The sequence below is a fragment of the Crocodylus siamensis genome, chromosome 2 (assembly GCF_052110815.1).
Source record: "Crocodylus siamensis isolate JL-2025a chromosome 2, ASM5211081v1, whole genome shotgun sequence".
Taxonomy (NCBI): Eukaryota; Metazoa; Chordata; order Crocodylia; family Crocodylidae; genus Crocodylus; species Crocodylus siamensis.
Window position 1 is genome coordinate 110,626,421 of NC_143396.1, and position 14,592 is coordinate 110,641,012.

General features: G+C 44.2%; 1 protein-coding gene across 1 annotated transcript in view; it reads left to right on the forward strand.

Moving 5' to 3' along the window:
* The window catches only part of FGF2 (fibroblast growth factor 2), a 73,448-nt gene extending 58,856 nt beyond the window's left edge, over positions 1–14,592 (forward strand). The window contains exon 3 of the mRNA XM_090036602.1: positions 14,144–14,592. Within this exon, the coding sequence (XP_089892728.1) occupies positions 14,144–14,329 (186 nt within the window). The 3' untranslated portion in view covers positions 14,330–14,592. The remainder of the gene's footprint in view (positions 1–14,143) is intronic.

Below are 14,592 nucleotides of genomic sequence, written 5' to 3' on the forward strand. Positions count from 1 at the left end.
AAGGACCCAGGTTTGAGGTTGCAGTCTGACAGCTGCTTATCCCTGTGGGCAATAATGATCCTTCTGGGTGTGAACCTGAACATATCAAAAATGCCTCTATGGGGGTTAAGCTGTATATGAACTAACAATGTGCTCTTATTATGAAAAAAAAACCCAACAGGCAACAGCATACTGGGTTGTATCAACAAGAGTGTCACTTGCAAGTAAAGGGAAGTGATTCGTTTACTCTATTTGGCACTCTATTTTGCACCTAGATCACTGTGTCCAGTTTTGGGTCCCATGCTTCAAGAGGGATGAATCCCAACAGAGAGCACCAAAAATGATTAATGGCCTGGGAAACATGATTTATGAGGACAGTGTGAAAGAAGTAGGGTTATTTTAGCTTGGAAAAGAGAAGATTGTGGGGGGATTTGTTACCAGACTTTATATACTTGAACAGTGAATATAGAGAGGATGAAGATTGGCTTTTCTTTGTGGCCATAGGGGGACAGGACTAGGAGCAACAGACTCAAGGTGCAGCAGAGGAAATTGAGGTTGGAGACTAGGAGGAACTTTCTGACTTTGACCATGATCAAGCATTAGAACAGGCTATCCAGAGAAGCTGTGGAATCTCCATCTTTGGAACTTTGCAAGAACAGGTTAGACAACTTGGCTAGGATGCTTTAGTCACAAATGATGCTGCCTTGAGGAAGGGGTTAGACTAGGTGCATGTCCACACATGCAGGCATGTACACTCACAGCAGCTCAAATATCCATGGCAAAAATTTGTGTTGGAGATTTGTGCTTCAGCACATGTGCCTGAACATGCACTTTGGTGTGGGCAAATTGTGCCACTTATGCCACTGCTCAGCTCCTTCCGGATCTTCAGCCCCAGTAGTACGAAAACCTGCCCTGGTGAGCAGCTCAGGGCTGCTTGCAGTCAGGAGCTTTTGAGGCCCTGCCAGTTGGTATCTGTGGACTCTAGCCCCTTGTGTCAGGTGGACTGCTGAAGCAGCCCTAACCAGAGTGGCCCCTGCATCCTCTACCCGCTGTAGCAGTCTGGCAGTGGGGGCTGCTGGCTGTGACTAGCTGCCACCTGCAACAGCATCTGCCCCCGTGGACCTATGGCCCCATGGCTGTGTGCCCACCAGACCCAGATGGGGACCGCATGGCCACCTGGGCTGTGGTATGACACTGTAGCAGAGCCTCCTGCACCTCTGAGCCAGCTGCTGATGGCTTGCTGCTGCTGCAGATGGTGGGGCTGTGTGCCATGTGGGGTGAGGAGGCAGGTGACCCACCACTCCCATACAGTCCCCCCCTCACCTTTTTAGTCTCCCCCCACCATCCACCCACAAACCCCACACCCATAAACCCCCCCACAATCCACCCACAGTCCCCACCCAACCTTCAGATTTCCCCCATCCACACACAACCCTGCCACCCCCCTGCTTACTGGGGACAGAGCCGGGGTCCCAGCCACTGCTGCCAGCCTTGCTTCTATTTGCTCCAGCGTGCTGAGGTAGCGTGCTAGAACAGCAGGGGCATGTGGCAGGCATAGAGACACTCTAGCCAAACGCTAGAGCATTTCTTTAGAGGGCCTAGGCTCTGGTTGCTTCAGGGCACACTCCAGGAGCATGCTTGGTGCCTCTCTTTTCTGGCGTGTTTTGAGGGTTTGTTTTTTTTTTTCTTGATACCAAAAAAAAAAAAAGCTACATATGATATATCAGAATCCCATCATACGCAGCAATCTCATTTTAGTCAAGTGTTATACTTGGCTTGGAGATGCTTCTGCTTTTCCTGTTGGCCATTCACAAAGAATTACTCTCTCAAACTCTGGTAAACTTGGATCATTTCTGTGTTTCTCATTTGAGCTTGTAAAACATTTTTTTTCCGGAAATGGGTAACATTTGAGTCATATTTACTTCAAAACCTCTTCCTACAGCTCCTTGTTTTTGCTATTTATAGGTGGTGTTGAAACCAGTCCATTGTAAGAAGTCTTTTTTTTTTTTAAGACCATCCTGTGTTTCATTTTTAATGAGTACTTTTGCATTTTCGTGATTTTTCTGAAGCATAAGCTGTGTTTTTTTTCCTTGATGATTTATCAAATATAGCTTTCAACAGTTTATGGCCTGTTTTGTATGTACTGATTGCTGCCCCATAAGCCTATTCATGAAACCATTCAGTGTCCAGTGGTTCTTTTTCAGTTGAAGTGCAGTGTTGTTATAGTCCATGCTTTAGAAGTTCATGCTGCTGCATAGTCATTTTGCAGAAGAACAGCCTTCTATTCTCATACATACAAGAACATTTAAATATTAGAAATACTATTCTTTTTAAAATTTCAGTAGTTGTACTTTTGGACATCTTTCTTCTAAGTGTGTAGTATTCTCTTAAGTGGGCAGTGTGTAACTTTTTGATTGTGAGAACATTTTTAAGCAAGTCCAAATTCATGGAACAATTTACATTTATAGATGAAAGTCCTCCTTCAGAAGACATCCTAGCTGTGTTTCAATTGCCTCAATATTTTTTCATCAGTCCTTGGTATTGAATATGTATCTTATGTGATTTATGAGTATCCAATTCAGGCCCTGTCATTTTGTTCCTGTTTAGTTTAAGGTTTTGTACCTTAGCGCACATTATTAGTTTCTCTTCTTACCAATTTTTATTCTAAACTAACTGATCATCAACTATTATATCTATTCTATTTAGATCCTCAGACACTTCATACTTAATTCTTTGGTACACCTCAAGAGCTGAAGTAATCCCAAAGGGAAGTCACTTAAATGTAGATCTATTAGAAGTAGAACAGGTGTTGCAGTCTTTTTACTCTGTGAATTGTGTTAGACTTCCCAAACTCAATGGCTTGCAACTGTTTTGATATTGAAATCTAGGCTGGAATTTCTCAGGAGCTACCATGGGGCAGTACTTTTCATTTGTTGACTAAATTCAATGTAAATTTATTTGATTCAGCACAAATTCATTATCACTTGGGTCATTATAATACTGTATTTACCTGAATCCAAGACAACTTCAAATTTAAGACAACCCCCGAATAAATTAGATTATATACAAGGAAAATCTCTAAATTTGTTATAATTTTTCATGTATAGAATCTAATTATTGGAGAATTGTATTTAATGCATCTCTGCACTGCTGTAGTGGGAAAGCAGTAGCAGGGATCTGTCACAGGGCAGTAAGGTGCCTGCTCCTTTAAGAGCGGAAACTGCCTAGGGAGAGGGCCCTAAAAGCCAGACAGAAACCCACAGGTGCAGGTTACTGTGGCAACAGGCTAACGAGTAAATTAGCCTGCACCTGCACCCAGTCAGCTGAAGAGGCAGGGCCCTGGGCAGGGCACCTGGGCAGCAGAAGAGGCAGGGCTCTGGGCATATATATGAACCCCAGGGGTTGGACCAGAGGCTTAGTTCTCTGTCTGCTGTCAAGGGGGGAGGAGCTGTCAGAGAACAAGCTCACCAAAGAGGCTTGACTGCCTGTTTTACTCTGGGTAGGATTAAGGGATTCCAGGAGCTCACCAGATACCCTGGCCTACAAGGCACTTAGTGTTGGGGGAAGTTTGATTGATTGATTGATTTATTATTATTTTTTTTTAAAGGGACAGAGTACATCCTGAACTTGTATTAGGTTGTAGCCCAGGGGATTATATTTTAGCTGCTGTTTATACACCGGTGGATTGGGCTATTGGGGAAGGAGGAGACCTCATTGGTGGCCCACTATGGTGTGGGAACCCCAGTGCCAGATAAGGGTGCAGCAACAAGGAGGTGAGCAGAGCCTGGCGCCAGTGCGGGGTGCAGAGACAGGGCTGCAGAGAGCCTGGTGAGGACAAGAGGCCGAGTTATAGCCAGGCCCCAGGAGAGACAACGTTTAAATACCATCTGCGAGGCTTGGGGCGTGGTAAAGGAGTGGTTTTGGAGCCACGCATCTAGCCCTTAAAGCTGAAGGTGTCCTGTGAGACATCCATTTTGAAGTGGGACCCAAAAGGGGTCTAAGAACCCGCAGGGTTCAGTGGGGTGCATCAAGAATTTATTAGAATTACCAGCAAGAGATGGTAGGCGAGAAAGAGCGTGCCCGTGGGGCAGGATTGGCATGGTCAAGGAGTCCTAGGAGTATCACGGCCATCCCTGGGGACCCCACGCTGTGACAGGATGTCAAGTGTTAGGGGACCTAGGCATCCTGACAGCTCCCCTTGCCTCTCATACCTTGTCCCCTGATGCTTGTCTCTTGCCCCACTGCCCCACCTGTTCTGGCCTCCAGTGCTTCCATCTGCTAGTGCTTGCCAAGGGGCCCCCAGCACCTTGCTATCTCCAATGCCTATGCCTCCTCCCCTTGCCCCGCCCCCCCCAGCAAATGACCCTCCACCATTTGTCTCCCCTCTTGCCTGCCCCCCTCACTTGCTGCTGGTTACCCTCAGTCACATGGTGGCTCCAGCTTCCACCCAAATTGGCAGCAGGGATTGTGGCTGCGGTGGCAGCAGTTTTAGCCCCAGCCTTAGGATAGGAGCTAAGTGGCAGCAGAGCCAGGGGATGGGGGTAGAAGCAGGGGGGCAGAAGCTGGAGGGTGGGGGTAGAGGTGGCTGTGGCTGAGGTTCTGACTCTGGCTCTGAGCCTGGGTCAGGGCTGGGGCTGGAGCAGCTGCCTGCTCCTCCCCCTCTGCTTTGCTCTGCTCTGCTTTGAATGGGGAAAAATACTCTTCTTGGATTTCAGTGAATACAGTAAATCAACAGTATCACTAACTGAGTTTGGTGTCACGTATGAGTGATTTTACTGAGCTGACAATTTCTACATTTAACATTTAGAAAATTCAGGTTTTACTTTATTTCTCAGTGTCAATGCAACACGTTGTAAATAGCTTTTGTCAGCACAGTACCAATTATAGATTACACGAGGTCTTTTAAATTAATATTATAGCCTTAATTCATTCCAAATGATGAGGCATGTTATTGTCTTGCTTGAAGAATATCTTTAGCATATGATATAATAGATAGTTATCACCAGGGGTCCTAGTTTTCTACAATAAGAAAAAAATCCTCAATTTTCAGATGTAAAAAAATAACCCCAAATCTACATTTTTGTATGATCAAAATGAAACACCGTTATGTTTATATCTACAAGGTCTGTTCAGAAAGTATTGAGACTGAATGTGTATTCGTGGTACAAAATATTGGGTGGGGGCATGGCTTTGCTGAACATGTGCGGGCATATTGGAACTCCTCTGGACAGACTTGCAGCTCATGGTGTTTCCCCAGTTTTCTGTGGCCAGCGGTTGAAGTAAGATAGTTTGTTTCTCACGTCCTGTTTCATTATGTCAGAGTATTGAGAACAATGGGTGAGCATTACATTTTCCATGAAAATCAGGAAAACGGCAAGTGAAACATTTGAATTACTTAAAATAGCATTTGGTGATGACACTGACAGCCGTGCAAGAGTTGTTGAATGGTATCATCGCTTTAAAGAAGGATAGTCATTGGTCAAAAGTGATGAGCATTCCGGATGCCCTTCAGCATCCCAAAATGATGAACATGTGGCTCTTAGATACTTCACCACAGTAATGTGCCTACCCACTCAACACAGCTTGTGAAGCAATTTTTAGCCAAACACTGTATCCCACAAGTGCCGCAGCCTCCCTATTCACCTAATATGGTCCCATGCAACTTTTTTCTCTTCCCTCAACTAAAGAATACCTTGAAAGGAAGAAGATTTTGCGATGTGGAAACCATAAAACAAAATGCGACTGAGCAGCTTTTAGCGATTTCACAAATTGCTTATCAGAGGTAATTCCAACAATGGCAGAAACGTTGGGAGAAGTGTCTGGCTGAAGAAGGAGCATACTTCAAAGGAGATTAAGCTGAACCCCCTGTAAATAAAATATTTTGTTTCCTACAGCATTAGTTTTGATACTTTTTGAACAGCCCTCGTTTATATTATCAGTGTTTCATTTTAATTACAGAAAAATGTGGAGTTTGGGTTACTTTTTTAATCCAAAAATTGAGAATCTTTTTTAAATTTGTGAAAACCAGGATCCATGGTGATTAGTCTGCAGTTGTAGTCTCCTTCAGTATATTCCAGTGAAATTGTGAAACTTTCCTGAGTTTGTGAGTTTGGCAGGGGAGGCAGAATGGAAGACTTCAGCCTCTCAGATTTCTTTGCAATCTCACTTGTTTCCAGAAAATTTGTAACTGTTATGATCAACTTCTCTACTTCTGTGACAGATCGTCTCCGAGGCTGAGGGATTCATTTACTCTGTTTTCCCAAAACTTAAGTTTTTTCTAATGCCCTCTAGTACAAAAAATACTGGTGACAGGCAAATCTTTATTTCCTGGCCACAGTTATCTAACAGATAAGAATAATTTTTAATTATTTCGTAATCTTCAGATACTACCCTTTAACTTTCTTTTCTAGTACAACTTTAAGGCCTCATCTGATTAGTTTAAAATTTCAAATTACTTCATAGACTTAAGTGGTTTTTAGGCGGGTGCAATTCACACTTGAGAGAGTAAATTGGTGGGTGGCTTTTTGGCACTCTAGATTAGGGAGGAAGAATTTTGCTTCAGGATGTTACTGACTTTTTCAGTCAGTTCATCTGTAATGGGCGAATCATCGTGATTTCTGCAGTAGCTATGGTTTGGCTATTGAAAGGGGTGCCATATAACAGACTGTTGTACCAGCTTAACTAAAATCTACATTGCCTTCAATGTTTGTTTCATTTAGTGGTTCAGACTTCTTGTACTGTGCACTCATTTTGGTAATAGATAGCATATTTACCTTTGGATAACCAGGTTCAAGCGGAGTGACGCTCAAATTGGATGTAATTACTCATGTGAATAAGTGCTCTTCAGCATAAGTATTTGCAGTTTGTCCTATTTACAAAGAGACTGTGTAGCTCCAGTATTAATAAAGACAGCCCATTATGAGGTGATCTAGAAGTGGTCCCTCCATCTCAAAATAGAGTTACTTTGACATAATAGCATGGAAAAGCTTGCTTTGCCCTTGTATCTATTCTGTGGATAAATAAAGCAGTCCATTTTTGAGACCTGACAGTCTGGCACACTTTGTGATTTATTTGCATACCACATGTCATTTTTTTTCTTCTTGAAAGTTAGCCCTTTAAAATTGCGGTGAGTGTCTCAAGAAAGAAAACTGATTTCCCCACTGGGATGGAGGCATGGGGACACTGCAGTGGCTGCTAGGGCCTGGTTCTGTGCTGAGCTCCCAGCTATACAGAGGAAGGGCAGAGTCTGCTCAGAAGCTCATTTCTTCTTGTTGTGAAGCTTAAGATACAGGGTGAATGACACTTGAGGAGCAGACTTCTTCCCTCCTCCATGGTGAACCCACGCTCTGACAGCTAAGGTTCTGGAAAACCTTTTTTTCTTTGTTTTGCCTTCCCAAAACAAGATGCAAGTTGTATTTGAGGGTGCATGGCATGTGAATAAATATGGTACTAGGGCTGTCGGTCTACACTGCTTTTGTGACCCTCTTGAGGCTGCTGCTGAAGACCATGCCATTCCTGTCTCCCTCTTCTCTATGGCTAGGTACAGACACTCGAAAGGCCTGAGGCTGAATCGATTCAGTCTTTGCAGGTTAGTTTAAACTGCACAGACTAAATTGAAAGAGAAGTGAACAGACATTTAACTTTCATTTAGTAAATGCACTCACATGCCTGCAGTGGATCACACCAGAAGCTCGGGGGTACTAGAGCACGGCTCCTTGGCTGTGTGTTCATTTCCTCGTCCTGCTGCCCCCAAGGTCTCTGGGATTTGCAGTCCAGAATTACAGCAGCAGGACTCTGCAGGGTTGCTCATCACTTCCTCTTTTTGCTTCCAGGTGCCTCTGGGACTTGTAATCCACAGTTGCAGCCAGCTGTAGTTTGAGTGGGAGAAGGGGTGTTTAACCCCTTTCCCTGGCCCCAGACCCTAGCTGGGATTGGCCTGAGGTGGGGCAGTACCCGCCCCCACTGTAAACTGGGCTGCATCCCCAGCCAGGCTTGCCCCTCCTTCCTACCATCACTTTGTCAGCCAGCCCTGACTGCTGCAGCTTGGGAGTACAGGGGCTGGGCCAGCCCTGCTCTCTGGAGGAGACAGCACAGCCCAGACCAGGGCTGTAAAGCATGCTGGGATGCTGGGGGGCTGTTATTGAACCTGAACCAGGAAGAGGTCTGGAACAGAAGGTTCATAAACTGGTTTGACTCAAATCAGTTACGTCTGATACTATTGTAACGGGCGGTACTCTAAGATGTACCCCCTCTCCAGTTGAAGGAATCAGAGCAGGGGCACAAGTGCTGTGGGGGGTATAGAGATCCTCCTTTCCCTATAGAGCAGAATCAGACCACTAATGGGGACTTAACCGTATACCTTTTAATGAGAGAACAGTAGTGGCAATGTAAGTATAAACCAGGGGGTATAGGGGACACTACAATGCCCCAAGGGGGCAGGATTCAATAAAGGTTAGACACTTACAATCCATCCAGTTGACAGAAACAGCAGAACAAACAATACTGGTGGGCGAAATATAAAAGGCACAAAATACAAAACAAATAACAAGAAATATAGGGCCTAGGTACCTGGATGGGGGTGCGGAAAGAGGGAAAACACAATGACCCCTTTCCACTGCAACAAGAATTTCTCCCTGTCACTTCAGTCACCCTAAGTTATCTCAGTTGGGACTCTAACTGGGATCTCCTACATGGTAGGCAGAAACTCTACTACATAGCCACCAGTACTGAAACTGCTCCAAGCTGCTGGGGGTCTTGACTTTCCCAGAGCCCTGGCCTCATGTTGAGCTTCCTGGCCTCTTATTGGAGGAGCTGGGAGCAGAGCTGGGAATCTCCCAGGTCACTGCTCAGATCCTTCCTGGAGTGGGGGAGCCTCTCCTGCTGGCCACAGCCTCTCGTAGGGGATCCTGGAGCCCAGCAGGGAGCCTCTCCTGCTGGCCGCATGCCACGCTGCTGAGGGTCCCACTGCTGCCTGCAGGTCCCACTCCTTCAGGTTCTTCTGGGGCAACTGCTTCTGCCCTGCTGGCCCAGCTCTTGCCAGCTCTTTGAAACTCCTTCCTCGTGGTCCCTCACTGGTCTCCTCTGAGTCAGCTGCGCTGCCCCTTTGATCCCCCTCCAGGTGACCCAAGGGGCAATCAGGGGACATGGAGGGTGAGTCTCTGGGGCCTGATTGGTGAGGAAAGGGAATCCCAAGCCCTTCAATTATCTTTTACCTTTTCAAAACCCCTGGGCCAAATCACTGCCAGCTAGCTTGTCACACTATATTCAGCCAGATTTAATCTTAACCCAGTTTCAAATGGCTGAAACCAGTTTATGTGCACTGAGCTTTGGTCCTGTTACAGGTTTAAACTGATCACTTAAACTGGTTGATATGTAACTTCTGTTCCTAGCCTAAATGTGCCAAACCTAGAAACAAGGCAATGAAAGTTGCTTTGAGTTTCCCCCCATGCCACTGCTCTCAAGATCTGTCTCCTGTGGCTCTTGGAAGAGGTGGCAGTGTCATTCTGGGAGTGATTTAATCTCATTTCTAATTTTGATGCATGTGACATGGGAATGCTTTTCTGATATATCAGGGCAGTGGTGCAGGCATACTGTAAATTCCCATAAACTTCTTGTGATCTTTCAAAATGTTGTATTTCCTCATGCTCTGCAAAGAAGGCCTGAAAGTGTGTGTGTGTGTGTTCCTGAGAAGTGTCAGGAATGTTAAAATATTGTACAAATGGGATTATATGGTGTGGTTGCCTGTGATTTTAGTGTGGAGCTGGACACAGGATGTGCTTCCTGTCTTGCATCCTGTATTCCAGTTAAGCAGTGAAACAGTCCAGTGCCTCTGAGCTTGGCATGTGAGGTAGAATGGAAGACTTCACCCTCTCAGATTTCTCTTCAATCTTCTGGACTCATTAGAGATCTTGGTCATGGTTTATGACGTTTTATAAACTCCCAATGGAAGGAGCAGGCTTTGATTTTTACCAAATATATTTCTTCTCCCAAGCATTTCTCAGGTCTTATGTTTCATATAATCATAGAAAAGTAAGGCTGGAACAAACTCTAGGCAGTCATCCAGTCTAACTTCCTGTTCAGCGCAGGAACATCTTTATCTAAGTTTTCCTAGACAAGTGTTGGTATAAACTATTTGTTACAGACTATGGAGTTCCCCCAAGGCCCCTAATTTCTTCCCACTTTCATGCTGTTTGTCTCATGGAATAGACAGTTTACCTGGGATGGTTTCTTGTTTCTGTAAGTCTCAGCAAAACTTTCCCTTACAGCATACTCCACAAGCTACTGTGCAAAATTTTTGGTTCTCCCCTGCCATCTGCTCCTTCATAGAAGAGGCACACCTGGAATGTCACTTGTTTTGAGATCACGCTTCACTCCAGGCAATCAGCAAGGCAACTGGATAGCAAAAGATTTATTACATAGAAGAAAAAAGTTGACCGTGTAGTTCAGAGGCAGAATAAAAACAACAGCTAGAATTTATCACCACCCTCTTTCCTGTTTATAATGCGGTTCTTCATTGATCAGCTTTTCTGATGACTGGGGATCCTGGCTTTCTCCAATTTAAAAAAACAAACCAAACCAAACCCCAATCCCCCAACATCCCACATTTTTCCATGATCAAAATGAAAACTATCTATAATGGGAAAATGTGGATTTGGGGTTACTTTTTAAATCTGAAAATCAAAGGAAGTCCTTACTAACTGTGTTTGCTTAAGAATTTCATGGTAGATTTTCCCCCCAGAAAATGACAAGAATTTCTAGTTTGAGCAGTAACATTCAGCCTACATAAATTAGTTTAGAGTTTGAACTAAACATTAAACATTGGATTTCAGGTTTTTTTTAATTTGCCTTTCCTTGTTTAACTTTGCTGTGTCCTGTTAAAGCTGCCTTTTCTTTCCATCTCAGATTTGGCTGTCAACGGTGACTGAGATGATGCATATTTTTAAATAGCTGAAGTGCTTATGAAAGATGCTATGTAAATATTACATTTTACCTTCAAAAGTTAATGAAAACATAAAAATACAGGAAAAACTGTGGTTTAATGTCTGCTATTTAAATATAAAACTCATGAGGGTTGAGAGGTATATGAGAATATAGGCATATGGATTCTTTGTTCATCTACTTTTTTTTTCAAAAGTCAGTAGTAATACTATATTTTTTGCATATAACATACCCAAAATATGACATGCACCTTGTTTTTGAAATGCAGAATGAAGAAAAAAAAATCTCTCCTTGTAGTAACTGCGTGGCACCAACTAGGAAGCTGAGCCTGCTCATTGGCCTCCCTCTGGATGATGTGCAGTTACTTTCATTTTTGCTTGGCAGATACTTAAATACCAGAAACTGCAGTTGTTGTATTTTCCTTGCTTACAATGTGTGTCCCAATTTCTAGCAGCCATTTTTTGGAAAACTTTCTTCTGAATGTGACTGAAGGTGATACAGATAGTGTGTGTGTAAAAAGTGCTGCTCTGTTCTGTTTAGGTTTTTCTGCTTTTTCAATATTCACTTAATCCCGCAATAAAGTTTGCCAGCTGGGATCCCAGTGCAGTGGTTCTCTACTTTGGTTTATGATAGTGGATTCCCTTTTAGGAGTAGTATGGGTAGGGTGACCACCCTTTCAAAATGGAAAGGTAGGACACATGCCCACCTCTCTCCTTCACCCCACCCTTTCACCAGCCGATCAGAGAACTGAGTGGAGCAGGAGTGAATGTGGTCTGCCTGCTGTGGGCTCAGGCCCCCCTGCCCTGCTGCCCTCCCCTGTGAACCCTGCACCAGCTGCGCACCCCCTGCCCACCCAGCAGCAGTGGGGGGCACAACTCCATGCCACTGCCTCTGCTGCTGCTGCTGCTACCAGGCAGGCAGGGGGTAGCTCATTGTGGTGGCCCAGGGCTCCCAGTGGGAGAGTAGCTGGGTGGGGACCCCTGAGCTTGCAGCAGGCAGCCTGCATCTGCCCCCACCCTGTGTGCAAATCTGGGGGGGCACATGCTCCCCCTGGGAGTGTGCACAATGGCAGAGTGCTGTACTGCCACCTTCCAGATCACCCTCCCATGGCTGTGTCCTGTTCCCTGCTCCGGCCCCTGGCCCGGTGCACTGCCTCAGCTGGGCAATGCCGCCAGCCCCTGCACCACTCCCTCCATTATTGTTGGGGCCTCAGTCTACCCCCCACCATGCTCCTTCCTTCCCCCATAGACTTACCTGTAGGGAGCTGTTCTCCATGCTGCCTGGCTGTATTCCCAGCCACATGTATGTGTGTGGGCTCGCACATACATGTGGCACCCCTTTGCCCCCACTCCCAACAGCTCCAAGTAGACCTTTGCAGGCTGGAACACTGTCGGCCTGAAAGGGGAAACCTGCCATTTCCCATGGTGAACAGAAAACCTGGATCCCTGTACGATAATACTAATCCAGGAAAATGCTGCCCGGGAGTCATGAGATTCCCATTTTGGGAGTGTTCTACCCAATTAGGGATGGGTGGTCACCCTAAGAGGAGGTCAGAAAGGTTGGCTGATGGCTGTAGTGTAGTTGCCGTGCAGCTAAGCATGGAAAGAGAGATTGATATTTCTCAATAAAATGAGATCTTGAGTTTGTTCCTATGGGTTTTTATCCCCCCCTAATGTTTTTTTTTTTGTTTTCTGCTTTTCTCTATACTGAGGTTCAGAGGGAGAATGAATCACCAGTTTTCTTCAGGCTGTGAACAGCTATTAAAACTAGGCTACTTCAGCTGTAGCTGTTAATTGTAAAGTCTCTATGGCAACAGTTTTAAACTAGCAGATACAAGGCTGAGATTGTGATAAGCTTAATCTTATTAATAGCATTGAATTCAAATCATCCTATTGATATAAATTGGATTATTGGTGGAGTAAGGTACTGCAAGGCTGTCACAATCTGACCGGGAGGGAGCTGGAGCTTTTGCTCTGAGTAAAGTGGTGTAGCAGTGGTTGACAGGGGGTGTGTCTCTACAAGATGCTTGATGAGCAGAAAACTGATTCTACTGTGAATTAGCATAGTGGGCAAAGCCTGTGCTAATGAGCTCATGTGCAGTAGATTTAATGTAACGTGCAGTAGCGTCTCAAAAAAAAGTTAATCTGAACTAATGCGCAGTAGCACCTATTAAGCGCATTTAGTACCTGTTATTACAGGTATTATACTTAATGTGCCATAATTATGGCACGCTAATGAATATTTAGATGCACCCTGGGACTAGTTGGTAGAGCAGATTAGAGATTTTTCTTTCTGAGTTCCAAGAGGAACTCGGGAGAAAATATCAATGGAAACATGAAGAGCTTGCTTATTCTGAGAAAGATTGCATTGTACGTTTCTCCTGGTTTTTTGGACTTGTTTTAGTCTGATCATTAAGTTTTTTTGGGGGGAGGGTTATTTTGTTTTGGATGCTCTTTGGTTGTCCAGTTTGCATTAAAATTTGTGGGAAACCCTTCCTGCCGTATTGTCTGCGCTCCCACAGACTTACCTGGAGGGATCTGCTCTCCACTGCTGCTTGGCTACCACTTGCATGTGGCACCCCTGCCTCCGATCATCCTCCCTTACTCCACCTCAGACCCAAGCAGCTCCTTGCAGGTTGGAACTCTGCCAGCCTGCAAGCGGGAACCTGCCGTTTCCCGTGATTCTCTCCTTTAAAGGAGGAAATCTGCATTCTTCTGTAATCGGTGGAAAACCTGGATCCCTGCTGATTAATTATGTCTTAAGGGTAATGTCTGCCAGGGGCTTCAATGTTATATTAAAGGCAAGTAGTTGTTGAATAGTTGTTTAAAAGGAATGAACAAATTGTTTTATCTTTGTTTTGTTTTGGATCTGGATGTTTAAAAATCAGGATCTACCAATGATTTCATCATTTAGTGGGCTTCATTTAATTTTCTGATAAACTGGAAAGGAACAAAGGAATATACATTATGAAGACGCAGATTACTCTGAACTGCTTGTTTTGGCCATAAAGTCTGCTGTACATACCTCATTCAACACTGAGCTTGGAAGTATTTTAAAAGATGAACATTTAATGAGATTACTGTACTTTAATACTGGGATATGCATAAGTTTCATGTCACTAATTTCTATCATTAATAAGTGTTCTCTGTATATGTTATGGAAGTTTTTTATTATGCCACAGTAGATGAACTGAAATAACATGTTGTTGATTTTTATTCCTTTGCAGAAATGTGTAACAGAAGAATGTTTCTTTTTTGAGCGCTTGGAATCCAACAACTACAACACTTACCGGTCACGGAAATATTCTGATTGGTATGTGGCACTGAAAAGAACTGGGCAATACAAACTCGGATCTAAAACTGGACCAGGACAGAAAGCTATCCTTTTTCTTCCCATGTCTGCTAAGAGCTGATTTCAATGGCAGATTCCAAAGTTTATGCCAGAACACAGTAAAGATGTTGATTTCCTCATTACTTCCGAAAGTAGAAAAATGTGAGCAAATATTTGCTGAAAAATTATCTACTTTTGCAAATATTTGACTATATTAAATAAAAGTTTATATAATGTAACCTTTAAATTACTGTATGTTCTGAAACTATTGTGCCATATGTGTTGGGGGGAAGCACCTGGAAAATGCATAGAAATTTCAAGTTCGGCATTATGTCTGTTTTCCAC